General features: G+C 39.2%; 2 protein-coding genes across 2 annotated transcripts; one reads left to right on the top strand and one right to left on the bottom strand.

The window, feature by feature from the left end:
• Positions 1 to 327: 327 nt before the first annotated feature.
• Positions 328 to 9468, top strand: LOC117214888 (uncharacterized protein K02A2.6-like). The gene is made up of 5 exons (XM_033461259.1): positions 328 to 489; positions 619 to 725; positions 6615 to 6765; positions 7099 to 8194; positions 8525 to 9468. Exons 1-5 carry the CDS (start codon positions 328 to 330, stop codon positions 9466 to 9468), a joined length of 2460 nt encoding a protein of 819 aa, XP_033317150.1.
• Positions 9469 to 23979: 14511 nt separating this feature from the next.
• On the bottom strand, positions 23980 to 25433 carry LOC117214887. Its single transcript, XM_033461258.1, has 2 exons — positions 24208 to 25433; positions 23980 to 24105 (listed from the first exon to the last, which is right to left on the bottom strand). Exons 1-2 carry the CDS (start codon positions 25228 to 25230, stop codon positions 23980 to 23982), a joined length of 1149 nt encoding a protein of 382 aa, XP_033317149.1. The 5' UTR covers positions 25231 to 25433.
• Positions 25434 to 27572: the final 2139 nt, after the last annotated feature.

Raw genomic sequence — 27572 nt, 5'->3', positions numbered from 1 at the left:
GAAGTAATATTTACATAATTGTAAATTGAACCCTATGTTTAACAAAATTAGGCATTCTTAAGTATTTCTTATTGTAAATTACTATTATGCTTCGCCAAGTGTGATTGGCTATTTCTGGAACACAGCGTCCATCGACGTCTTCAATGAAAGAACATAAGTTTAATAACCTAACTTATCGACGAAATAAATCCCTGGCCCCCGGGTAGCGTGTTAGGAAGCTTCCGTGGTAATTCTTTTAAAAGCAATTAACGAGTGATCTGTTCGCGAATTATTGTATTGTATTATATATTATGTGGCATCATGATATCATAAGGAATACAAGTCACTATGATTTCTTCGTACTATTTCACAGATGGAGTGTGCAAATTTGACTTTACAATGAACAAAGTCAAACGTGACAATGACAAAATTGTATGTGGCAAAACTGGATACCTCAATGTTATACAGTGTGTCAAGAAAGTGTTTGTTGTCATCTTATGTCTTTGGGAGGTAATTCTACACCTTCGGATTTACGAAGATCTGTTGAAAAAGAGGATCAAAAAGCATAATTGACCTCGAGCATTCTATTGCACGTATTGCGCGATTGTGCGCGTATTTATCCATCGATGTATTGCAAAGAACAGTTTGTCCAATAGGGGTTTCACACCAAGCAGTGGGAAAAATAATACTCTCACCCTGAGAGAATTGACCGGCGAGGGCGCGGCAGAGGCCATGGAAGCGCTTCGGTGAGGCGCGCTAGGTCCGCCGCAGACCAGTAAGTTGATACTGATTAATTATGCGATCGAAACCATATATAATGGCTACAAAAATGCCGCTAATATAATATTCCTTCTTTCTTGTATCTGTCTGCCTCTCAGGTCGTTTTACTAATTACAATAAGTAATTTCGACTTCTTTGCGCACTCTTTTAACGCATTCTAGACCAAAAGAAATTCATATCAGTCAGTAGGCAGGGGTATAATATACATATTTTATATATAACTTATGTAGTAATGTATGTATCATGTTAATTTCATATTTTTTTCAATATAGAATTATTATATATGTCGGGTTTACATTAGAATTAGGGTTAGGGGCGTGAAACGAATCTTCGTTTGGGTTACACGTTGTCGTTATGCAATAGAGAAGACATTGACTAGTGCAAATACGATTATTACAGAACCGGACAAGTAACCGTGGTAGTTAGGTACTCGAAAAACTAATGACAATGATCCTAGGTTCAATAACGAATCCGCGGTCGACGGGATGATAGATGAACGTACTCACAAAATCAAAGTCGGACGCGTAATATTCACTGATCGTAAAGAGTTACTCCTTTCATCAATGAGATCGCGAGCGAGAATGCCTTTCCCGTCCCGATGATGCCACAGAGGAAAACTATAATGGGGTGTGTCTAAGGATACGAGATCATCGGGTTCGTCGAGAAAAGCCTTCGTTCAGAAAGTAAGGGAAATTGGCGTTGCTGCTAATTGGTCAATCTCCATATCGGTGGTTAGAAAAAGATGCTAGCCGCCCTCGAGGGAAAGTTGCTAGTGGGAGACGCCGCTCGTTGAAAAATATGTCTCCCCTATCTTCCCGTAGTTGGGACAAAGACTGTTTGTCTGTTTGAAGGACTTTAGTTAACTAAACCTTAAGATTTATAACGGGCCCTCGGGCTAGCCGAACATGTACTGCGGAGACGCATCGACATCTGGCAATCATCTTACTCGAAGAATAGGGTCTGCGTGTGGCGAGCCACGGGACAGAAACCGTTGGAATGTTTACTGTCGCGTGTCGCCACGAATATTTCTTTTAAGGAGAGCTATAGAATTACTCCATACCTTTGTTAAACAAAGCGTTCATCCCGTAACCGCGGCTACGTTCGGCGACTGACTGTGGCCTCGAGCCCAAGCTCATTATCACAACTCTCGAACAATTACAATCGGATTGAATAACTACAATTGTTCAATTACAGACTCCGGTGTTCTTTCATCTCCGACATATATATATTTTTTACATTTGTAGTTGCGCACAGATTTTATTAAAGAAAAGTGTTAACAATGTGTTTTCATGATTTATTTCTCGCGACTGACTTCCATTAATCCCTAATATTCCTGTCGCTATACGCGTGTAAATCTAACATGGCTGCTCATAAATGTCATCAGTAAAGTTATAGTGACGGGTCTTTAGTTTTGTTTAATATCGAAGTAATTTTCCGTCTGCCGCTCGTTTTTCCTTATTCTACCGCAATTAGAACATTTATTTATTAATATTGCTTTAAAGTGACAAAAGTATTGTTCGTGTGAATATACGTATATATATATATATATATATATATATATATATATTTATGTTGTGTGTCATTTTAATATGGCTAATGTTTTGTAATTCTTCGATTGCGTTATTTATTGTTTTGAGTAGTTTATTTTATAGAGTATTCGATAATATAAATATATATATATATATACGTATTCATATGCATATTTCTCTTGGCAGTGTAGTATTCATACGAAATGAAATGTCAATTATTTATTTATCCTTTACCGGAATGTAGGCTAGTTTTAAGTATGTATCTTAGATTATCGGTTTGATAGAATTCGCACACATATATATATTTCTGACAATGTAACCTTCATTTCTTTAATAATACAATATTGTATGTTTTATGTATTCGTTAAACTATTAGTTTTTGACTTCATGTATACTTATATTTCATAAATTGATAATATTGTATTTATTGCATAGTATTGGAAGCACTGTCTCTAATATTTACTAGGTTATTACATGTTCGGCATATATGTTTATACTTATATGTAACTCTCCAAATTGATTGATTGAAAAATATTTATATATATATATATTCCTGGCGTTTCAATTATTTTCCCCTTCTGTAGTTATTCTTATTTCCTGGTTTATTTAGAATTGTGTGTATATGTATTTTGTTTATTGGTTGGATCCGTTAATCGCCCTCGTTTTGTTAATCCTTCCTTTCGTTTCGTAGTGCCGTGTGTTCCTTTGTGCATTCAAATCCTTATTCGCGTGTTTTGTATAGAATGGTTTTCTTGTTCTTGTTACGGCGCGTGCGGAGCGCGGGACGTGACATCCCCGCCCTTGGAGTTCAAATTTCCAAAGGAAATTTGACTGATGGTATCTCTGAGTTCGCTCAAGGCGGACGTAGATGTCGTTGGTAGTTGAGTGACTACCGGTGTTATCGATATCCCTTGAGGTTGTGCTGTTTGATCATCGATATTTCGTCTTCTTTTGAGGTATAGTAGCGGGTGGGTGACTGAGCCGCATATTGCTCCTAATAGGGCGATTCCGCATTCGTAAGTTTCACGTAACTGGTATCCGTGTGCGGCTATATATATTATTGTCTTGATTAGTTTAAATATTGCGAGTATTCCAAATATTGCTGCACTGACAGTTCCAAATTCCATAAAACCAGTCCATAAGCTTGATACGGTATTTTTCGCTATTGTCGTTAATGTGTTTTGTCCATCATTCCCAGGATGTTTACTGTTCCAGGGACGATTGTTTTTCCTGTTGCTCCTCTGGCCAATGCGTTCAAGACTGCAGATTTTCTGCCGGGAACATGACGTGGTCCCGTAGTGCATCGAGGTCTTTTGGGTATACATTCCGCTCGTGGCCAACGACGATGGTGCTGAATATCGCCACGTTTGGCGCACGTCCGGGCGGAGTTCCTGTGGTGCGATTCCTTTGCCAAACGGGTAGTTCCGAGTAGCATTTTGTTGTATGTCGTACCTTTACTTGTACCGGAATGCATTTGACTATATGGACCGCTTCTCCTGCGATCAAAGCCATGTGTCCTGGGTTTTGGTTATGGTGTATGCAAATTCGTCGGGCGGTAAGTTTGCCAAGCTTAAAGCGTTCTCTATTAGTTTCTTCTGTGTGGTGTATCTTTGTGTCAGTGTATCATGGTATAATGTTTTCATTTCTCGAGTTTATCAGAAATAGGAATAACCTTTTATAGAAAAAGAAAATTTTATATTTATATATATTTGTTAAGGAAATTCGAGGATATGGGAATACAAATTATTGCCTACATTTCCCACACAACAGTTATACATCTATATTACTCTCTGAAGAACGTCTTGCACGCACGCTGGTCGCCAACCGACTATCCTAGATTCTTCTAACATCTGGCAACAGTCTTTTGTCTCCACTAAGACCTTGACGCCCTCTGGCCCTTACACACACACTCTCATGTACAGTGTAAATGTATCACTTCCCTAACAACGTTATATTTTTTTTCTTTCCTTTTTTCTTCTTCCCCTTTTTCTTTTTTTTTGTTTCTTTTTATTGTTAAAACCTTTGTTTTATTTTAGGTTTTACGTACTTGTTATCAGTGAAAATAAATATTATGAATACTACTTGGATTGTAATTATATACATATATGCGTACGTATTGGTAAGTAGTATAAATGAGATTTGTTTTATTGTTATAAATATATAAGTATATATCATCAATAGGAATAAATATCACAAATGTACCTTGTTTTCGAGTATATATATATATATATATGTGCGTGCAATGGTAAATATGACGGCTTATTTTTATGAGTCACTTGCATTATCAATGGAAGTGAATGTTATAAATACCGCCTACTTTACAACATGCGTGTATATATATATAGTGGTGAACATAAGTGAAAATTATATGCATAGTTATAAATGTTGTTTGTTTACAGGTGGATAGCATCAGTGTTTGGTTTCGTGAGTGGCGTACAAATACTTTACAGTTCCACTGTGTGGATTGCTATTCATGTTCTTCCATCCGTCGTTCAGAAAATGGTTGATGAGTTCGCCATCAGTTCTGTACACACATATAAAAATAGTTAATGTATATATGTAGTATCGTGAGTGAGAGGCCTGGGAGTTGGCGGGTGAACCGCGTGGAATGTCGCGAGAGCCGAGGCGTTTGTTTTTGATCGCGTAGTTTTGGAAAGAGGAGACCTACGTGATCTTGGCCACGAGCGGTTGCCAAGGGACGGGAGAAAAGGAATCAACAAACGGAGTTTGCGAGTGGCGTTGCCGAGAGAGTGTTGATTGCATTTTGTGAAAGTCGAGTCGTTATCTAATTATTTAGTTGTGCTGTTTTCTGTACGTTTGGTGTGAATAGTTCAGGTTGAACAACAATCGTCTTTTTCTGTCCGATTAACATCTGTATCATCCATTCCTTGTAAATATATTATATCACGATATTACATTTTTGGGGGCTCGTCCGGGATTGGACAAGACAGAAAACGAAACGGTTTAACAGAGCTATTCGAGCTAGTTGTGAATTTACCGGTACGCGGTGCGATAAAAGACGATATCGTTGACTGTTTAAGTTTGTGTAGTGTGAAAAATGGCAAACGTTGGGGACGAACGATTGTCGGGTGAAGAGGGTTCGACGCTGGAGGAGCTGAGGAGTAAGCTCGCGCGAATGAACCTCCCTATATCTGGTGCGAGGTCAGTGCTGATTGCAAGGCTGAATCGGGCGTGTAGGGCTGGACAATCGTATCCTAAGGGATCGACGGGCGGTGAAGAGCTAACCGGTCAACGAGATTTAGGAAATGTACAGAGAGCTGAGCGTGATTGTAACGAAGATGAAAATTTTGAGAAAATGAATACGAAGGAGTTGAAGGAGCGCCTCGCTAGTTTGGGTTTAAAAACGACGGGAAGAAAAGTAGAATTACGCGCACGGCTTCAAGCGGCCATGGATGGTAATGACATATCGTCGGAAGAAGAAAGCGACGACGAAAGTGAGTATGAAGATGACAAAAAAGACGCAAGAGGATACAAGAGAGGTACGCGAAGGGTGTATCAGGACCGTGATGAATATTGTCGAAGGGCATGTGTTGGTTCGACACTGAGTTTTAGAGACGTCGAAGATGCATTAGAGTCGTTTAGTGGCAACAAAGGTGAAAATGTCGAACGATGGTTCGAGTCGTTCGAGGAAGTCGCTGATACGTGCATGTGGTCGGATGGGCAGAAGGCAGTCTACGCGAGGAAGCTGCTGAAGGGATCAGCGAAAATATTTGCGAGCTTCGAGTGTCATGCCAGGACTTGGCATGAGTTGAAGAGGGGGCTAGTGAAAGAATTTTCGAGGAAAGTCAACAGTAGGCAAGTACATCAGAAACTTGAAGAAACAAAAAAGGAGAGTGATGAAGCATGTTTGGCTTACATGTACCGCATGCTCGAAATAGCCAACCATGTGGACATAGAGGAGGAAGCAAAGGTGGAATACATCGTGGATGGAATAATAGACGACGAGAACAATAAGGCTATATTGTACGGCGCTACATCAATCAAAGAGTTGAGGAAGAGGTTAGTGATGTACGAAGAGCAGAAGAGTCGCAGAATAAAGTCGATTGTGAAGCCGGCTAAAACCCAGAAGAACGGGAAGCCCAGTCAATCTGTAGATGCAATGAAGAAAAGAAGATGCTTCATTTGCGGTAGTGAGGATCATCTAAGTGTTAAGTGTCCGGAGAGGGGAGAAGGTGTTAGGTGTTCCGAGTGCAGCGGATTTGGACATATTGCAGCGAGGTGTACGGCACGACCGAAAGAGACTTGCGTAGTGTCAAGATCCGAAAAGGGGAAGTATGTGAAGGAAGTGGCGATAGATGATTGTAGGTTTGTGGCACTAGTGGATACGGGTAGTGATCTCACGTTCATTCGATCAGACGAGTATGCGAGGTTAGGGTCACCACCCCTAGGTAAATGCACGCTTAAGTTCGACGGTGTTGGTTCCGCTGGCAATGAGACCTGGGGTGAATTCACCAAGGTAATGACGGTTGATGGGTGTAAACTGCCAATCACTTTGCACGTTGTTTCAAACAAAATATTGACGAAGCACGGCCTGTTGTTAGGCACTGATTTTCTGGATCAGGTAGAGTTACGGGTTAAACGAGGCGAAGTGACTTTCTTGCGGCTTGACGAACAGACTAACAAAGACGTGCCGGATGTGTTTAGAGTTAACGTGGTAGAACAGACCGACGAAACAGACCTAACACACGTACGGGAACCGCATTATCGTGAAGCGATTCGCGATATCGTTAGGGGGTATAGGCCGGAGAAAAAGCGGGACGTTGGGATAACGGCAAAAATCGTTTTAAAGAGTGACAAACCTGTGGTTCGAAGGCCGCGAAGATTGGCGCCTTCGGAGAAAAAAGAGGTGGACGAGTTGATGGAATTATGGACAAATGAAGGCACAATAAAACCGTCAAACTCAGAATATGCAAGTCCCATAGTTGTAGTTAGAAAGAAAGATGGTTCTATCAGAGTCTGTGTTGATTTTCGCGAGCTTAATGAACTTATTGAGTGTCCACATTTCCCATTGCCTTTAATTGATGATATTTTAGATGCATTGCAAGGTACTCAGTTTTTCACAACGTTGGATTTAAAGAATGGTTTTTTTCACGTGTGTTTAGACAAAGACAGCCGAAAATATACATCTTTCGTTACGCCATCGGGGCAATATGAATTTTTGAAGTTGCCGTTTGGTTTAAAGATTTCACCCATTGTGTTTCAGAAGTATATTTCGATGATCTTTAAGGAACTAGTAGGTAAAGGTATTGTTATCGTGTATATGGATGACATTATTATTCTTGCAAAGAATTTAGAGGAGGCGTGGGAACGTTTGCAAATGGTCATAGAGTTAGCTGAGCAGTATGGGCTAATTATAAACTGGGGAAAATGTCGTTTTCTGCAGCAGGAAATTGAATATTTGGGGTATATAGTCTCAAAAAATACCATAAGGCCGTCTACACATAAAACTAGGGCAGTAGCAAACTTTCCCAAGCCAACATCTGTTAAAAAGGTTCAGAGTTTTTTGGGACTTACGGGGTACTTTCGAAAATTTATTAGGGGATACGCGAAGATTGCTAAGCCTTTGACGGATTTGTTGAAAAAGGAGGTAAAATTTCAGTTCGGCGATCGAGAAGTAGAGGCCTTTGAAATCTTGAAAACAGCGCTTGTCAACGAACCAGTGTTAAAGTTGTATAGAATGGGCGCGGAGACTGAGTTGCATACAGACGCGTCCGCAGAGGGTTACGGAGCAATTTTAATGCAACTAGATCTGGACGATGGAAAATTCCATCCGGTCTACTTTGCCAGCGGAAAAACAACTCTCGCCGAGGCAAAGTACACCAGTTACGAACTGGAAGTACTAGCAATTGTAAAAGCGTTGAACAAGTTTAGAATATATCTGTTAGGTATGCCGTTTACTATCGTCACGGATTGCCAAGCGTTTGCTATGACAATGAAAAAGAAAGATTTGTGTGTGCGTGTAGCCAGATGGGCCTTGTTACTAGACGAGTTTAAGTATCAGGTGTGTCATAGGCCAGGTAAAAGCATGCAGCATGTGGATGCTCTGAGTAGAAACCCCCTGCCGAGCACTATGTATGTAACGGAAAGTGAAGACGGGCTGATTGCACGGTTGAGAAGTGCACAGAACAAGGACGTTGAAGTCCGTAGGATTTTAGACGCCGCAACGTGCAATCAGGTCGATGGGTATGTAATAAGGAACAATATTTTGTATAAAGAGTGTAAGGATGATGTGTTAATAGTAGTACCGAAGGCTATGCAGGTTCAGGTAGTCAGGCAGGCGCACGAGCGTGGGCATTTTGGGGTCACCAAAACAGAAGCTATAGTCAAGAAGGACTTTTGGTTTAAGGGGCTACGTGAAAAGGTCGAGCATGTGGTATCTAACTGTCTCGATTGTATCCTAGCCGAACGAAAATTGGGCAAGCAAGAGGGATATCTAAATCCGTTAGACAAAGGTGACACACCGTTAGACACTTACCATATTGACCATGCGGGCCCTATGACAGCTACAAAGAAAAGATACGCACACATCTTTGTAGTAGTGGATGCGTTCACGAAGTTTACGTGGCTTTATCCTACTAGATCTACTGATACCGCGGATGTTATCGATCGACTGAAGAAGCAAGCGGCTGTTTTTGGGAACCCACGACGAATTATCTCTGATCGGGGAACAGCGTTCACATCCAACGCGTTCCAAGAGTATTGCGAAGAAGAAAATATAAAGCATTTATTAGTCACGACGGGGGCGCCGAGGGGGAACGGGCAGGTAGAGAGGGTAAACAGGACACTCATACCTTTACTAAGTAAACTGACTGCCCCTAAACCCGATGATTGGTATAAACATGTCGACCAAGTACAGAAATACCTGAATTTTACATTAAACAGGAGCACGGGAAAAACTCCTTTCCAGCTACTTGTCGGGGTCGAGATGCAAACTAAAGAAGACCCACAGATCCGAAAATTGGTTGAAGAAGAATGGGTGGTGGAAAATTGCTGCTACTCAAGAGGAAAATCGGAGGCACTACAACAAAAGAAGAAAAGGTGCGAAACAGTACCTAAGTGGAGAGTTGGTGGCCATAAAGAGAACGCAGTTTGGCCCAGGATTAAAACTGGGAGGAAGATTTTTGGGTCCGTACCGGATAGTGCGAGCAATGCGGAATGATCGCTACATTGTGGAGAAGGTAGGAGAGCATGAGGGGCCAAAACGGTCATCAACTACTGCTGATTTTATGAAACCTTGGGTCATAAACGCCGAAAGTGACGCATCTGATGACAGCGAGATAGAAGGCAACATCGGAGGGCAGATGTTATTGCAGAATGGCAGAGTGTAGTATCGTGAGTGAGAGGCCTGGGAGTTGGCGGGTGAACCGCGTGGAATGTCGCGAGAGCCGAGGCGATTGTTTTTGATCGCGTAGTTTTGGAAAGAGGAGACCTACGTGATCTTGGCCACGAGCGGTTGCCAAGGGACGGGAGAAAAGGAATCAACAAACGGAGTTTGCGAGTGGCGTTGCCGAGAGAGTGTTGATTGCATTTTGTGAAAGTCGAGTCGTTATCTAATTATTTAGTTGTGCTGTTTTCTGTACGTTTGGTGTGAATAGTTCAGGTTGAACAACAATCGTCTTTTTCTGTCCGATTAACATCTGTATCATCCATTCCTTGTAAATATATTATATCACGATATTACATATATATATTATTTATTTTTTTTATATATATAATTTTCGTTTGGATCTGTTCCTTTGTACGAATACTGTATCCCTGTATATAATATAATATATATAATATGTTATAATTATGTTAGTTGTTATTTATTATATATAGTTTCCTTAACTCTCTCCCCCTTTTTCTTGTTTTTTTTTTTTTTTTTTTTTTTATTAGTACCTAACATTGCTATTATGATGCTGTATTGTATTGCATTGGCTGTTATTTGTATGTGCGCGCGACGAATTTTTCAACATGGTCGCTCGCGTGTCTCTTTGGTATGGCGTTGGTTTAATGTCAACAGTAACGTGTTGTTGAAATAACTAATTAATTGTTAATCACTATAATTTTATTTAGTAGTGTTTTGTAATATTGTTTTGTGTTTCATGATATTGTGTGTGTCAATACCGTGTGCTACTTTAATGCGATAGCATGGATTGTATTGTTACCGAATTTCAATAGTCATTGTTTCGATTATACGTGACTTGCATTTATGTAAGTCTCGTTTAATTTAGTTAATGTTTTGTGTATTGTGTTACCAGTTATTTCGTGTAGCATAACTTTATTCCTTTGCACCGAGTTCAGTCATGTCTTGTCGTTAATATTTAGTTAGTCTATCTTGATTAATATATATATTTAACAAATATTTAAGAAACAATGGCGAGTGTAGTGGAATCGTTGGACGAAGAAATGGTTTTGATATTGTCGGAAAAGCGTAAAGCATGGGATGCGAACTTTCGCGATATGAGTGCAAAACTCGCCGAATTACAAAGCGGCTTATTCGAACTTAAAACAAAACAAGAACCTAAAACACCCGTATCGCCGCCGACAACGCAACAAGAGACGGTCCAGCCGAGTGGACATACCCAGCCAATTAAGCTAAAAGATGCGATCGAATCGGTGCCAGTGTTTGACGGATATCGACCATCGGTATTCCACTTTTTAAGAGCTTGTGAGCGCGCGCGAAATATGATTCCCAGATATCAAGAACCTCAATTGGTAAAATTGTTAGTAAATAAGCTCCGTGGACACGCGCTCCTCGCCATCGAAGACACAGAATTAATGAGTCTAAACGATTTCGGAAACAAATTAAAGGATCTATTCGGCCCAAAGAAATCTCTTAACGAATATAAAGGGGAATTAGGAACGATATTTCAACGACCCGGGGAAGACATATTACATTATATGGATCGCGTTAGAAATCTTAGATTGGCAATAATGGACGGAGAAAGAGGCGACTACGGCATCATATCCCCCGATATCCAAGATACTATAGATTGGGAAACGAAAGAAGCTTTCGTTAAAGGACTTCCGAACGAGGTATATGTGCGAGTAAAAATAGCAGGGTACCATACTTTAGAAGATGCGTATCGTCAAGCCGTCAAAGCAACACACGAATTGAAACAAATAACCGATAGAACGCGACCCCAACGACCGACACCCTCGAACTATTACAGACGCGACAACGCACATCCTTCGAACACTAACAACAATATCAGGAACAACCGCCAAGATCGAAGATCGCTACCTCCATCGCAGAATTTTTTGAATTCTACAAGACAAAATATCACGTGTAACTATTGCAAAAAACCCGGGCATCTAGTGAAAGACTGTTACAAATTTAAAGCCCGAGTAGATGCCGGATTAATCGTACCCTATGCTTCGAGACCATCGGGAAACCAAACACGTCCTTCGGGAGAATGGGGCGAGCCACGAAGGAACGATACGCCGAATCGCCCAAGAGTACAGGCGGCAACCAGGCGACCGGCGCCGACGGCAACAAACACAACAAGGACAGCCACCCCCGCGAGATCGACTCCACCACCCATAACGAGAGACAGAGCGAACGCAATGCCGACCATAAGATCGAACGAACAACCACTAAATATTGTGGGGGAGTCATCCCACAACCAAACGAGGTCACAGACAGAGAATCCAGAATCTCAAGGCAAAAGGAAAAGAGTGAAGCACAAGCAACCGGCGAAGGAAAATCATCAGGAGTTGAATTCAGATTCGGAAGGCGACCTCTCCGAATTATTTCAATAAAATTTAACGATTCCCCAACGACCCCAACTGCACGAATAGTTTCCCCAGATCTAAAGACTAAGACGAGTTTATTATTAGACTCTGGATCGGAAATCAACATTATCAAGAAACCTGCTATACTCGATTCAGCCATCATCGACGAAAAGGAATCAATCGAAGTGCGAGGAATTACGGCAACGAGCCTGGTCTTCTTAGGGCAGACGGTAATACAGGTTGCGGGCCATCCGGTTGTTTTTCATGTAGTCGATGATTCATTGCTAATCGATCAAGACGGAATCCTAGGATCCGAATTTTTTGCAGGTTGTAAGGCTCGTTTAGATTATGAGGGAAAACATATCAGATGGGGAAATATTTATATTCCCTTCGATACTAAAGAAAAAATAATTATACCGAAGCGAAGTTCAATAACGTGTTCGATTAATATCGCTAATCCAGAGATAAAAGAGGGATTTATTCCAAGAATCGAGCCGAACAAGGGAATCTATCTTGGTAATGCAGTTGTGAGGAATCATAAAGGAAAAGGTTACATAAGAGTAATAAATACTACTTCGAGAGATTACGTATTTACAACACCAACGATGGTAATTAAAGAATTTGAAAATCCCCCCCCCCCCGCCCCCGCTTCCTAGGACAGCGTGCAATACAGTTCTAAGATCGGAGGAAAGTAGATACGATAAAATAAATGAGTTACTACGACTCGAACATTTGAACGAAGAAGAAAAGGAAAATGCTAAAAAATTGATTCGTAATAATCAAGATAGGTTTCATATTCCAGGAGATACATTGGAAGCAACCGAAGTTCTGGAACATAGGATAATTACAACGGATAATATACCCATCAATACTAAACAGTATCGATATCCACCAATACATCGAGAAGAAATAAATCGACAGGTCCAAGAACTACTAGATACGGACGTAGTGGAACCATCAATATCTCCATATAACTCCCCGTTATGGATTGTGCCCAAAAACCCGATTCGCAAGGAAATAAGCGCTGGAGATTAGTCATCGATTATAGAAAATTGAACGATAAAACGATTGGCGATGCCTTCCCACTACCCAACATTACAGAAATATTGGATCAATTAGGAAGTGCAAAATATTTTTCCACGTTTGACTTGGCATCGGGCTTTCACCAGATCCGTATGTCACAGGAAGATGCCCACAAAACTGCATTTTCGACACCATACGGGCATTTTCAATTCAAAAGAATGCCCTTTGGATTAAAAGATGCCCCAGCAACATTTCAACGTTTGATGAATTCAATATTATCTGGTCTGCAAGGAATAGAACTATTCGTCTATCTGGATGACATAGTGATTTATTCCACGTCTCTCCAAGAACACGAAATTAAATTTAATAAATTAATGGAAAGACTGAGGAAAGCTAAATTACGATTACAACCTGATAAGTGCGAATTTTTACGACACGAGGTGAATTATTTAGGACATATAATTAGTGAGGATGGCGTGAAACCCGACCCAAAGAAAGTCGAAGCCGTATCAAAATTTCCACGACCAAAGAGGGCGAAAAATATCAAACAATTTCTGGGACTAGCAGGATATTACAGAAGATTTATACCCCGATTTCCCCAATGTCGCGAAACCATTGACACAACTATTAAAGAAAGACACTTCCTTTAAATGGACAGAAAATCAAGAAAACGCATTCAATAATTTAAAGACAGCGTTAGTGACGAAACCCATCCTGCAATATCCAGACTTTTCGAAACCCTTTAACCTTACTACAGACGCATCAGGATATGCAATAAGCGGTGTACTGAGTCAAGGGCCAATCGGAAAGGATTTGCCGATTGCGTATGCCTCAAGGCTATTAAATCCCGCCGAACAAAACTACTCTACCATAGAAAAGGAGTGTCTGGCAATTGTTTACAGCGCAATGCACTTCCGACCGTATCTTTACGGAAGAAAGTTTACCATCGTAACCGATCATAAACCTTTAGTGTGGATGCATTCTATCAAAGATCCTACTTCAAGAATTTGGAAATGGAAATTAAAGTTATCGGACTTCGAATTTGATATTGTATACAAAGAAGGCAGGGCGAACGCAAACGCAGACGCATTATCTAGGAACCCTCCGGAAGTTTGTTTACCAATCAGAAAGAGAGAGGAAGTCTCACCGATTCGCTATCCTGTCTCAAAAAGATTCGAAATAGATACGTCAACCGAAGACTCTCCCATATTCGAAGCTAAACCACACGTCTTGCCTCAATCCAGTGATTCTAAAAATCAAGGAAAGGGTTTTACCCGAAAACATTTTACAATAGAAGAAACCCCCATAAAATATTTAGACCAAGCATTAGCAGAAATCGATGTAAGTACAGATAGAGAAATAACCAATCGAGAAAAAGAAGGCACGGATACAACAAGCGAAAAAGAGACCTCCACTGTAATTCCAGAACTAATTCAACAACGAGAAAAGGACACGAGACCTACGATAATTGCGGAACTAAGAATTTCAGAAACCCGAGACTCAATTGCGAGAGTAAATGACCATAAAGTAGTATTTATAGATATACATGGCAATCCGATAGATAAAGGAGCCTTAGAAATGAAGGAAACGGGAAAATTACCTCGTTATGAAGATTTAATGTTAGAAAAAGCAAGATTGAATTACGATTCTGGAAAATACATTGTATTCCTACCGATAAAGGAAAATAGAAATATTCCAATAACACCAGAAAATTTATTAAACTCGCTAAGATCTCTATTAGACGCAGTAAATGAAAAACAGTTAACTTCGTTCAGCATTAGCAAAGGAAACTTGGAGGAAATACCCTGGCGATATACAATCAGAAAATTAAAGGAAATATTTATGGAAAAAACCTTAACCATCACCATTTGCACTGGGGAAGTAATTACCCCATCTGTGGAAGCGCGGAACAACATAATACGAGAAAAACATGAATCAAGCGTAGCAGGACACAAAGGAATAACAAAAACTTATCAAAGAATACGACAACATTACTATTGGGAAAATATGAAAAAGGAAATTCAAGATTACGTAAGAACATGTAAGGAATGTCAATTGAAGAAACTCACAAGAATAAAAGCAAAGCAACCAATGGTACTTACAGACACACCAGGTAAAGCGTTCGATAAGGTTAGTATGGATATTATAGGTCCATTACCAAAAACCCAAAAGGGAAACGAATATATATTAACTATCCAAGACTTATTAACAAAATACTCAATTGGGATTCCACTAGGAGGAATCTCTTCAGCGGAGATAGCGGACGTTCATGTAAAGCGATTTATTTGTCGTTTCGGGTCACCGAGAGCTATTCTCACTGATCAAGGAACGAACTTTACATCCTCACTAATGAAGAAAGTAGCAAAGAGATTCCGCATCAAACAATATACCACGACGGCATATCATCCACAAAGTAACGGTTCAATCGAAAGATCTCACCACGTGCTGATAGAATATCTCAAATTATACATTGAAAATTCCAAAAATTGGGACGAATGGGTAGAATTAGCTATGTTTTCCTATAATACCTCTGTACACGAAGGAACGAAATTCTCCCCGCACGAATTAGTTTTTGGACATCTAGCCAGAGAACCTACTGGTGAAGTAATAATCGAAGAGAACATGGAACCAACTTACGCAGAATATCTCGAAGATCTGTTCGATAAAATTAACACCGTACAACGAATGGCAAGAGAAAATTTGATAAAATCCAAACTAAGATCAAAAGAATATTACGACCGACGAATCAACCCCCAAGATTTTAAAGTAGGAGATTCGATATATTTACTAAAAGAACCCAGTAAAGGAAAATTCTCCGATCAATATACTGGACCATACAAAGTGCTAGAAATCTTGCAGAACCAAAACGTCAAGATCGAAGTAAAAGGGATTCCGCGAACGGTGCATTTAAACAAGTTAAAACTAGCGCATAATCGAAATAAGCAATGAATAAAGCGATTTCAGTGGGCAACGTAGTGCGGTAGTATATGTTATAGTGCTGTTCGTCGAATAATACAGATATCGAACACCTAAAAGGAAAAAGGAAAATTATTATACGTGTTTCAATTATTGCTTAAATATAAAACGTGTTAACTCAATGAACAATTAACTAGTGAAAGTGAAAGTTACCTTGTGAACAAGTGATCAACATACAAGAAAGTGTACGTGCAAGTATAGGTTATGGATCGTTGTTCGTGGAACACAATGTATGACAGCTACCTAAAATAAGTGAATAAATTAGTTTCAATTGTCTCGGTGCAAAATACAAGGTTACTAAATGTTATAATTATATTATGGATAAATCAAAAGGAGGTGTAACACTGTTCGTCGAATAATACAGATAGCGAAAACCTAAAAAGAAAAAGGGAAAATTATTATGTGTACTCCAATTATTGTTTGAATATACAACATGTCGATTCAATAAATAATTAAAAGAGGGGAAGTGAAAGTTACCTTGTAAACAAGTAATCATCATACAAGAAGGTCTACATGCAAAATAGGTTATGGCTCCCTGCTTGCGGAACACCATGTACCAGCTGAAAATAAACGAACGAATTAACTTCAATTGCCTTAATGCAAAGAGCAGCATCGCTAAATGTTATAACGGTGCTGTGGAGGCGTGGCACTGTTCGTCGAATGACACAGATAGCGGAAACTTGGAAAAAGAAAAGAAGTTTATTACGAGTGTTCCAATTACTGTTTGAATGTAAAACGTGTTAGTTCAACGAATAACGAAAACAGTGAAAGTGCAACTTACCTCGTGAACAATCAATCACCATACAAGGAAGTGTACATGCATGGATTTCGCAGATTAACAAGAAGAAATAAAATAGCTGATAAATATAGAAAGTGGTTAGAAAATAATTAAGATAGATTAATTGAGAGTTAGTAATAAATATAACCGGAGTAAAAGGATATTTTATTATGTATTAATCTACGTAGTATTGTTATATTATTATATCTAACATGTAGAAATGGATTTTGTACGCATATATGTATATAATTCCAATCCAAGTAGTATTCATAATATTTATTTTCACTGATAACAAGTACGTAAAACCTAAAATAAAACAAAGGTATTAACAATAAAAAAGAACAAAAAAAAAAGAAAAAGGGGAAGAAGAAAAAAGGAAAGAAATAAAATATAACATTGTTAGGGAAGTGATACATTTACACTGTACATGAGAGTGTGTGTAAGGGCCAGAGGGCGTCAAGGTCTTAGTGGAGACAAAAGACTGTTGCCAGATGTTAGAAGAATCTAGGATAGTCGGTTGGCGACCAGCGTGCGTGCAAGACGTTCTTCAGAGAGTAATATAGATGTATAACTGTTGTGCGGGAAATGTAGGCAATAATTTGTATTCCCATATCCTCGAATTTCCTTAACAAATATATATAAATATAAAATTTTCTTTTTCTATAAAAGGTTATTCCTATTTCTGATAAACTCGAGAAATGAAAACATTATACCATGATACACTGACACAAAGATACACCACACAGAAGAAACTAATAGAGAACGCTTTAAGCTTGGCAAACTTACCGCCCGACGAATTTGCATACACCATAACCAAAACCCAGGACACATGGCTTTGATCGCAGGAGAAGCGGTCCATATAGTCAAATGCATTCCGGTACAAGTAAAGGTACGACATACAACAAAATGCTACTCGGAACTACCCGTTTGGCAAAGGAATCGCACCACAGGAACTCCGCCCGGACGTGCGCCAAACGTGGCGATATTCAGCACCATCGTCGTTGGCCACGAGCGGAATGTATACCCAAAAGACCTCGATGCACTACGGGACCACGTCATGTTCCCGGCAGAAAATCTGCAGTCTTGAACGCATTGGCCAGAGGAGCAACAGGAAAAACAATCGTCCCTGGAACAGTAAACATCCTGGGAATGATGGACAAAACACATTAACGACAATAGCGAAAAATACCGTATCAAGCTTATGGACTGGTTTTATGGAATTTGGAACTGTCAGTGCAGCAATATTTGGAATACTCGCAATATTTAAACTAATCAAGACAATAATATATATAGCCGCACACGGATACCAGTTACGTGAAACTTACGAATGCGGAATCGCCCTATTAGGAGCAATATGCGGCTCAGTCACCCACCCGCTACTATACCTCAAAAGAAGACGAAATATCGATGATCAAACAGCACAACCTCAAGGGATATCGATAACACCGGTAGTCACTCAACTACCAACGACATCTACGTCCGCCTTGAGCGAACTCAGAGATACCATCAGTCAAATTTCCTTTGGAAATTTGAACTCCAAGGGCGGGGATGTCACGTCCCGCGCTCCGCACGCGCCGTAACAAGAACAAGAAAACCATTCTATACAAAACACGCGAATAAGGATTTGAATGCACAAAGGAACACACGGCACTACGAAACGAAAGGAAGGATTAACAAAACGAGGGCGATTAACGGATCCAACCAATAGACAAAATACATATACACACAATTCTAAATAAACCAGGAAATAAGAATAACTACAAAAGGGGAAAATAATTGAAACGCCAGGAATATATATATATATAAATATATTTCAATCAATCAATTTGGAGAGTTACATATAAGTATAAACATATATGCCGAACATGTAATAACCTAGTAAATATTAGAGACAGTGCTTCCAATATTATGCAATAAATACAATATTATCAATTTATGAAATATAAGTATATATGAAGTCAAAAACTAATAGTTTAACGAATACGTAAAACATACAATATTGTATTATTAAAGAAATGAAGGTTACATTGTCAGAAATATATATATGTGTGCGAATTCTATCAAACCGATAATCTAAGATACATACTTAAAACTAGCCTACATTCCGGTAAAGGATAAATAAATAATTGACATTTCATTTCGTATGAATACTACACTGCCAAGAGAAATATGCATATGAATACGTATATATATATATATATTTATATTATCGAATACTCTATAAAATAAACTACTCAAAACAATAAATAACGCAATCGAAGAATTACAAAACATTAGCCATATTAAAATGACACACAACATAAATATATATATACGTATATTCACACGAACAATACTTTTGTCACTTTAAAACAATATTAATAAATAAATGTTCTAATTGCGGTAGAATAAGGAAAAACGAGCGGCAGACGGAAAATTACTTCGATATTAAACAAAATTAAAGACCCGTCACTATAACTTTGCTGATGACATTTATGAGCAGCCATGTTAGATTTACACGCGTATGGCGACAGGAATATTAGGGATTAATGGAAGTCAGTCGCGAGAAATAAATCATGAAAACACATTGTTAACACTTTTCTTTAATAAAATCTGTGCGCAACTACAAATGTAAAAAATATATATATGTCGGAGATGAAAGAACACCGGAGTCTGTAATGGAACAATTGTAGTTATTCAATCCGATTGTAATTGTTCGAGAGTTGTGATAATGAGCTTGGGCTCGAGGCCACAGTCAGTCGCCGAACGTAGCCGCGGTTACGGGATGAACGCTTTGTTTAACAAAGATATGGAGTAATTCTATAGCTCTCCTTAAAAGAAATATTCGTGGCGACACGCGACAGTAAACATTCCAACGGTTTCTGTCCCGTGGCTCGCCACACGCAGACCCTATTCTTCGAGTAAGATGATTGCCAGATGTCGATGCGTCTCCGCAGTACATGTTCGGCTAGCCCGAGGGCCCGTTATAAATCTTAAGGTTAAGTTAACTAAAGTCCTTCAAACAGACAAACAGTCTTTGTCCCAACTACGGGAAGATAGGGGAGACATATTTTTCAACGAGCGGCGTCTCCCACTAGCAACTTTCCCTCGAGGGCGGCTAGCATCTTTTTCTAACCACCGATATGGAGATTGACCAATTAGCAGCAACGCCAATTTCCCTTACTTTCTGATCGAAGGCTTTTCTCGACGAACCCGATGATCTCGTATCCTTAGACACACCCCATTATAGTTTTCCTCTGTGGCATCATCGGGACGAGAAAGGCATTCTCGCTCGCGATCTCATTGATGAAAGGAGTAACTCTTTACGATCAGTGAATATTACGCGTCCGACTTTGATTTTGTGAGTACGTTCATAGCACGTTTATAGCAATTATATAGGGTTTCGATCGCATAATTAATCAGTATCAACTTACCAGTCTTTAACGGAAGGACAAAAAGAAGAGCAGACGGCACACAGACCGCAATGATGATCATTTTCAAGTAGAATCTCAAACTGCCGTACATCTTTGAAAACTTCGTTAGTCGTAAGGGATCAAAGGATGATGTCCGCGCTGCGGAAAATAGATGAGAAGCGGCTATTTCAACAACCACCGTGTAGGTACTGCACTAGCCAGAAGTATCTGCGACAGAAATCAGAATACACTCGTTTTCGCATGGTTGGATCAATTTCGCGTGGGACTAACCTGATTGAACCTAACGCGGGATAATTGCTCAACTCACGACTTTAACCAGCCCGCTTGATTCTCTGTAAATGCTTGAAATTGACGCTTGGATTCTTTCCAGATTAACTAGCTTTGCCCCTCCCTCCCTTTATCTATTTTCTTAGATCGACTTAGACTGCCACAACATATTATCTTTCTTCTTTTCTTTTCTTTTCTTTCCTTTTGATCTTTTAAAGCCCTAAATCGCTGGCTATTTTGTATACTATATATTTTGTACACTAAATTACTCTGTAAGTCATGAGTACATATGTTTTACAACGTTATTTGTAATATTTCAGTTAAAATCCAGAAAAGCCAGAAATATATTTTCAGCATATTTTAACGCGCCCCAGGCAAAGATCTCAAAAACGAGTTGCGGCACAATTTAAAGCGACAAATAGCATCGCGTGTCTCGTTGTGGTAACACACGGTTCGCCAGTTTTTTTTTTTTTTTTTTGATATCGGTGACTGCCATATTCTCTTGAGTTTCTAAATCGTAAAGATTCTTTCCCCAGGGATTGGTCAACTGTGTATGTCCCCATGCGACGTAACTTGCTTAAGGAACACGAGCCGGTGATATGCAGGCAACGTATAATTGAATATCATTCGCTCTGAAACGCTGAAGTAATGACCAGTGCAGTGGTCCAGTGGTCATATTGAATGCCGCTGGATATATCAGCATTTGGCAACCTAACCCAGAGAAGCAGGAAATATGAAGCCACCGAATACCAATTAACTTCGTAGTTGCACGGTTCACATTCCATCATTTCTGAATATGCGAGGACAGTCCTCTTATTGTGCTTTTAATTCTTTTATTTGTTTCATTTTCAGCAAATATACTGGTTTTTTAAATTAAGCTTCTTTTTATACAGAGTTACAGATTATATTAATTTTATATAGAATATATTTAAGAAAGATATTTAATTTTTTGCTAGTTAAGTATTGATCGATTAAGTTACTGTACCTTTGTTCCGATAAATGCGTGCCATTTCCTCGAATCTAATATCATAGCAAATGCCAATACCTATTTTGCAGCCCTTCACATCGAACGTCGTTAGGGAGTTACCAGGACTGAGTGAATCACTCTCTCGAAAAGTAATCTTATTAGGAATGTCGATGTCGAATAGATGTACCTAATAACATAAAAATGTGGTCGCTAATTCTATTGCTGCAACTTTTGTAATTTAATATCAAAGTTACCAACTCCTAAACTTTAATTATTTTTTATTTAATAACTGACAGCGTTTTTATCACTTTCTTTTATTAAAAAATCTTATCATTTAATAATGTTTAAAAAGGAGAAAAAATAAGTATAATAATATTTTAAGTATGTGAAAAATTTATACAACAACAAACACATTACAACAAAAATGGGCGTTTCCCGTATCATAACGTATTTTATAAACCGTAAATTATAGAATTGGTTATAGTATACGTATGTACATATGTATATTCCTAAATTATTCCTAGATAGAGTCACTTTCTTCACCCCAATATTTTCAAATTCAAAGCCATAAAGGAATATATTACTTATCTTTCGGTGTTTTGCTATCAAAGTTCCCCCCCAAAGGGACCCCAAATAGTACAGGTATTGTACAATTTATCGCCCTCTATTTCAGGCATCGTACCACCAACTACATAGATGTTGTTTTCTTTAGCTGCGTTCGATGAAGCAACGCTCGTTTCACCATCAGGAATACTCTCGACGTATTTTGGAAAGTACTCTGCATTGCAATATTTCAATTAATGAAAAATAACTGTCTTTTGTTCCAACCATAAATTAAATTGAAATGTTTGTCAGTTAATAGTATATAGCTTAGCTAATAGTATATATAATAAATTGTTTCTACAGGTTCAAAATGAAAAATGAATATTTAGAAATATTTAATTACGACAATGCTATTTGTGTTAGCATCAGTGGCTTGTTACTCAACGACTTTGCTAGTACTTTTTGAAACATAAAGTTAGTTTTCAATTAACACTTATACTAGAGGCGGAATTATAAATGCAAAATAATTGATAATACTAATTTATAAGTACCTAATTATTAGTATCTTAAAAAATATATTTATACAAAAATCACGATAATCATGAAAATGGGGAAATCCTATATTCTCGACTCAATTCACAATTTATTTTGTATATTAATTAGATTTATGACGGATGAAAAGAGAGGGAGAGTTGTGCGTTTCGTCCCGGGACTACCGGTGGACTCGTCAGTAAGGCTATGCCCGGTAGTCCCTGCCTTAGACGTAGAGGGAGTCTCGCTAGGTGCGGTATTTATATCAATCGCTCGTATATTCGACCGCTAGCGAGTTAGACAGACAGACTCGTTGTCGTCGTAGCCCTCTAGTGTTGGCGGTTGGTACCCGCGGATCGCCCGGGAGGTGTTGCGCCGCGTTGATGCCTCGACCTGTCGGCGTCCTGTTGATACCGATCCGCCACAGATTCCGCGCTCATCAGTACGTACTCACTGGCGACATCGAGAAAATGTATCGGCAATTCCTCGTACGACCAGAGGATCGGAAATATCAAAGGATATTATGGCGCAGCGCGAGTGGAGAAACAGAAACATATGAGCTTAACACCGTAATACTCTTATCATAGAAATAGAAGCAGTCCTCAATTCCCGCCCGCTAACTCCTATCTCCACCGATCCAAATGATCTCCTAGCCCTCACTCCCGGACATTTCCTCATTGGCGATTCATTAATGCGCTTACATGATCGAGATTTCAGGGACATTCGATCGAACCGACTCTCCAAATGGCAGCATATCCAACAGCTTAAACAACATTTTTGGAACCGCTGGCATAAGGAGTATTTGAACGAGCTAACCAACCGCAATAAATGGAGCAAGGGTGGACACAGCATCCAAAAGGGCACAATCGTCATCCTCAGAGGCTCGTCATCTCACTAGGCTTTTTAGTTTTGATACGTTGGAAAAGTCATGAGAATTTTGAATATTGCTAGAAATTTCAATGTTTTGCTCACCAGTGTTGATAAAACATACTTTAGTTGGTTTGCCTTCCAAATAGATTGTTTGAACTCTGTTTTCTCCAGGAGTCAAATGTATTGGTTTCTGAAATAAAATGGTTTTGTCATTTAATCGGATTTTGTCATTGGATATTGAATAGTTATACTTCTCTAAACATGGTAGCCCAATGATTCCGTCTTCGATAATAGGGAAATTGTTCGGTACTATGTGAAAAATGTGATTTTGTCCAAAAATTCGTTTCGTTACGTATTTGTTAGTTTCGTATTTGTCTCGTCCCATAGAAAATTTTTGTTTAGGCCCTATTTGTATCGCGTTGACAGTTTTGTTACGTTTCACCAGGTTTATCCCTGCTCCTGTGTCAACCAGAAATACTCGCTCTTCGGTTCGGGTTGACAAAGGTATTGCGAGCAGTCTTCCCGTGGCGATGTTGACTCGTATGTCTCGTACGGTTCGTCCATCTCTTGGTTCGATGTTGTTTCTTATATTTCGTCCCATTCCTGGACTGCCTGAATCCTTGCGGGTGGTTGATCGCGCTGGATCGGTGGTAGAAAATTTTGACACTTGTTGGCAATGTGTCCCAGCTTTCCGCACTTGAAGCACTTCATCTACGCGCGTTCAGCAGGTGATCTATTTTCTACTTGGTTAAACGTAGCAGGTTTCTGAGCTACTGGCGTGTTAGGCGATCTTGATGGTACAGATCGTCTTACCTGCATATGCTGGTTGTCGGGGCGATTACTAACCGAAGGTAAGCGATTACATGACCAATTAGGTTGTCGTTCTTCTCGCAAGTAGCGTTCTACATCGGCTGCCTTTTTTTCAGCTTCCGGAAGATTCAAGGGTTCACTGCTTAATAGTATTCGTCCTATGTCGCGTCTGAGTCCCTTTAGGTATACACGAACAGTCTTCTTCGTGATTTCTTCAGTCATAATTTTACGCGTTAGTGGTTGTGGGTACTCATTGGTTACTGCGTACAGCAAACGGTTGAGTATTCTTCTAAACCGAATATTAAAACTTTGCACTGATTCCTCGCGTCCCTGTCTCAACTCTCGTAATTGTTCTTGGTACTCATCCGAAGTCAGTTGTGCTGCTAAGTTATTTCTCAGTGCGTCGTACAGATCACTGTAACACTCAATAGGAATGTTGCGAATACTTTGGGCTGCTTTCCCCGCGATTTTTTCCACTTTTATTGCTTTTAGCAATAGATCTTGCTCCATACAGCGATCCTTCATACTTCTCACTTCTTTGATGAAGTCTTCAACTCCTACATCATCATCTCCGTTGAGCGTTGGGATGTAGCGTATTGCATCCTTAGCTCGTAGAGTGGGAGGAGCGGGCGGAAAATAGCCTCTTTCTTCCACCTCGGGTTGTTCGATGTCGAGGTGGACAGGTGGGGTGTCTGGAGCTGCTAACCCTGACAGTTTGCGTGCTTTTGCCATATTCACGGTGCGATTGATTGCTGTCGACGCACTTTCATTGTCTTCGGTGATAATGGAAGCAAATTCATCGGTCGCAGGGGATCCGAACCCAGTCCGTAGCGCTGCGACGGTTTTTCCGAGATTCTCGATTTCTGCTGCCCTGTGTCTGTTCTCTTCGTCATTTTGCATAGACAAACGTAACATTTCCTCTCGTAAAAGGGCAATGTTCTCGTTCTGTTTTTGAATACTGTCCCATATTGCTCGCAACATTGGGTCAGTTGAGGTTGAAGTTTGAGATTCGTTTGCCTTAGACATTATTGCGCTGATTTATAATTTTCAGACGAAGACGAGTCTTGGCTACTGAAGCTAAATTTTCTTTCACGGTAACGTACAAAGGAATTCAGTTTACCTTTTATTGTTACTTCACTTGGTTCGCGATAGTTACTTTGTTGTTGCGGATGACCGTAGTCCCAAATAATTCGATCTTCCGTAGATGATGAATGTCTTTTGGTTTCCGAACAAACATTTTTCACTATCCTGGCAGGATCGCCAAAATGTCACGTAAAATAACAAAATAAAAAAGGAATTTGAGGTAAAAAAATAAAAAAAGAAAACTTTATTTTTTTTCTAACATCAATACACTTTACAATCTACTTCCGAATTCTAGGCGTGACTTTCTAAGACTGACTCTTATGATTTTATTTCGATCGGATCCGATTACTTTCTTTTGTCATCCCTCAACATCCCCACCGTCCATGCATTTGCTAGGCGTCCGCGATCGTTGCCACGTGCTCTTTCTTCTAGAACCTTCGGTGGAAGGACCGTTGGGATGTTGATGGTTCATTAGGCACTTCAGCGATATACATTGTCGCCGAGTGCCGCCACATATTTATCTCTATCGTCAGTCCGTCGGATTTGAAGTATGCCGGTCGTGACACACGCGAAAAGTGACTGACCAAAAAAGAACTGAATGTTTTGACGACATTAAGAAACTGCAGCCTTGTATTTCAGCAATATCATACCAGCAGTAACAAATTTTGAGAAATATCTTTATGTTCTATTCCTGTGGCGTACTTTGGATAACGCTAATCCCGGCGACACACTAAATTTTGAAATCCATACGACTGATTCTACAGAAGCGGGGATTCTACAGCAGCGATTTCGCTTGCACAGTTGTTCATTTAATTTGTGAATTGTAAGAAACCTCAAGTATGTCAGAGGACATAGTGATATTGCTACAAAAGCGACTAGACAAATAGAGAGCTACATGTGATTTTATCGTATTTTTTTAACCCTTTCGCTTCGGCAATCCAGTCCGCCGAAGTACTGTCACTGAACGGAAACGCGCGCCAGAAATACGCACAGTGTGCGTGGCTACTGTATATACGTTTTCCTAAGTCTTAAATAATAATAATTCTTGTAAGAACCGTATACGAAATATCGTTTCACTGTCAATGGATTTAGTAGATTTTTTAGCACGAAACAATATACGATTTTGATGTTGTTTCAACAACGAGTAACTTAAAGAAGTGATTAATCCAATATGTCAATAAAATCAAGGGAAAATGTTCTGTCGATAACGAAAAAATATATTAATGACCACAGATAGCATTTGTATATGCATCATTTTTGTCAAATTTTGTCTTCAAAACACAACTTTGGACAATACAAGAACTAGATATTAAGTTTTTAATGTTTTTAATATTCCTATTTTATCTACTTTTGCTAAAATACATTAAACACATTTCAATACTAAACTAAAGATCTTTAAACTTAAAAATGACTTTTGCTTATTCCCATGTCACAAACAATTGGCTTTAATAATTATCGATCAATACTCTCTTATTCGTAAGCACATCAGCATATTCGATCCATGCAAATTCACGTAAAATGTTACTACTTCCTGCCTTTCGTTACATGTATCTTAATAAATTGTATCTTATTAAATCTTAATAAATATGAGTCTTAATAAAAAGAAGTTACTTTTTACGTAGACCAAACCTAGTTCTATTATTAAGCGCGTAAGCAGATAAGATGAAGATCAAATAGAGGCAAAGCTAAAAAATAACGACTATATATTTTCATGTTTCAGCGTTGAAAACTTATGTGGGTGAAACGCTAGAATTGACTGGAGTTCTTCGACAAGAAATGGGCACTTGTCTTTGCATAGACAGCAACAATGTGCCTCCGACAGTCAGCAAACGTTACTCTCTACAAGTTCACTGTATGTATTATTAAGCGCTTATCATAGAGTTATTATACAAATATATTTGCAATTATCATTCTTATATATTATACAAGGTGAATCAGAACACGTGGAAAATATGGCAGAGGTTGATTCTGAATACTGAAATAAGAAGAAAATTTTATATAACATAATATGCCTAATATGACCATACGTTCCGCTTATAGCTTATTTTGCGATGCTAAACATTACACAGATGAACGATTTCTTGGAAAATAGATAAATCGTGCTGGCCTTATTTCCGGACCAATACGCTCTTCGGATCCGAATCCGTTCGATTATTAAATACGGGGGCGTTTAAAATCTCTTACTTATAAAACGTTAGTTGACGTGACGATCAAAATTTTCGACAAATTCGTGTAAGCTGTTCGAACAAGATGGACGATCTATGACGCGACGCATTCGCGTTTCC

Source organism: Bombus bifarius, unplaced genomic scaffold, assembly GCF_011952205.1.
Source record: "Bombus bifarius isolate JDL3187 unplaced genomic scaffold, Bbif_JDL3187 scf7180000009244, whole genome shotgun sequence".
Classification (NCBI taxonomy): Eukaryota; Metazoa; Arthropoda; class Insecta; order Hymenoptera; family Apidae; genus Bombus; species Bombus bifarius.
Note: the sequence above shows the minus strand (reverse complement) of the source record. Positions and strands in the feature narration are given on the sequence as shown.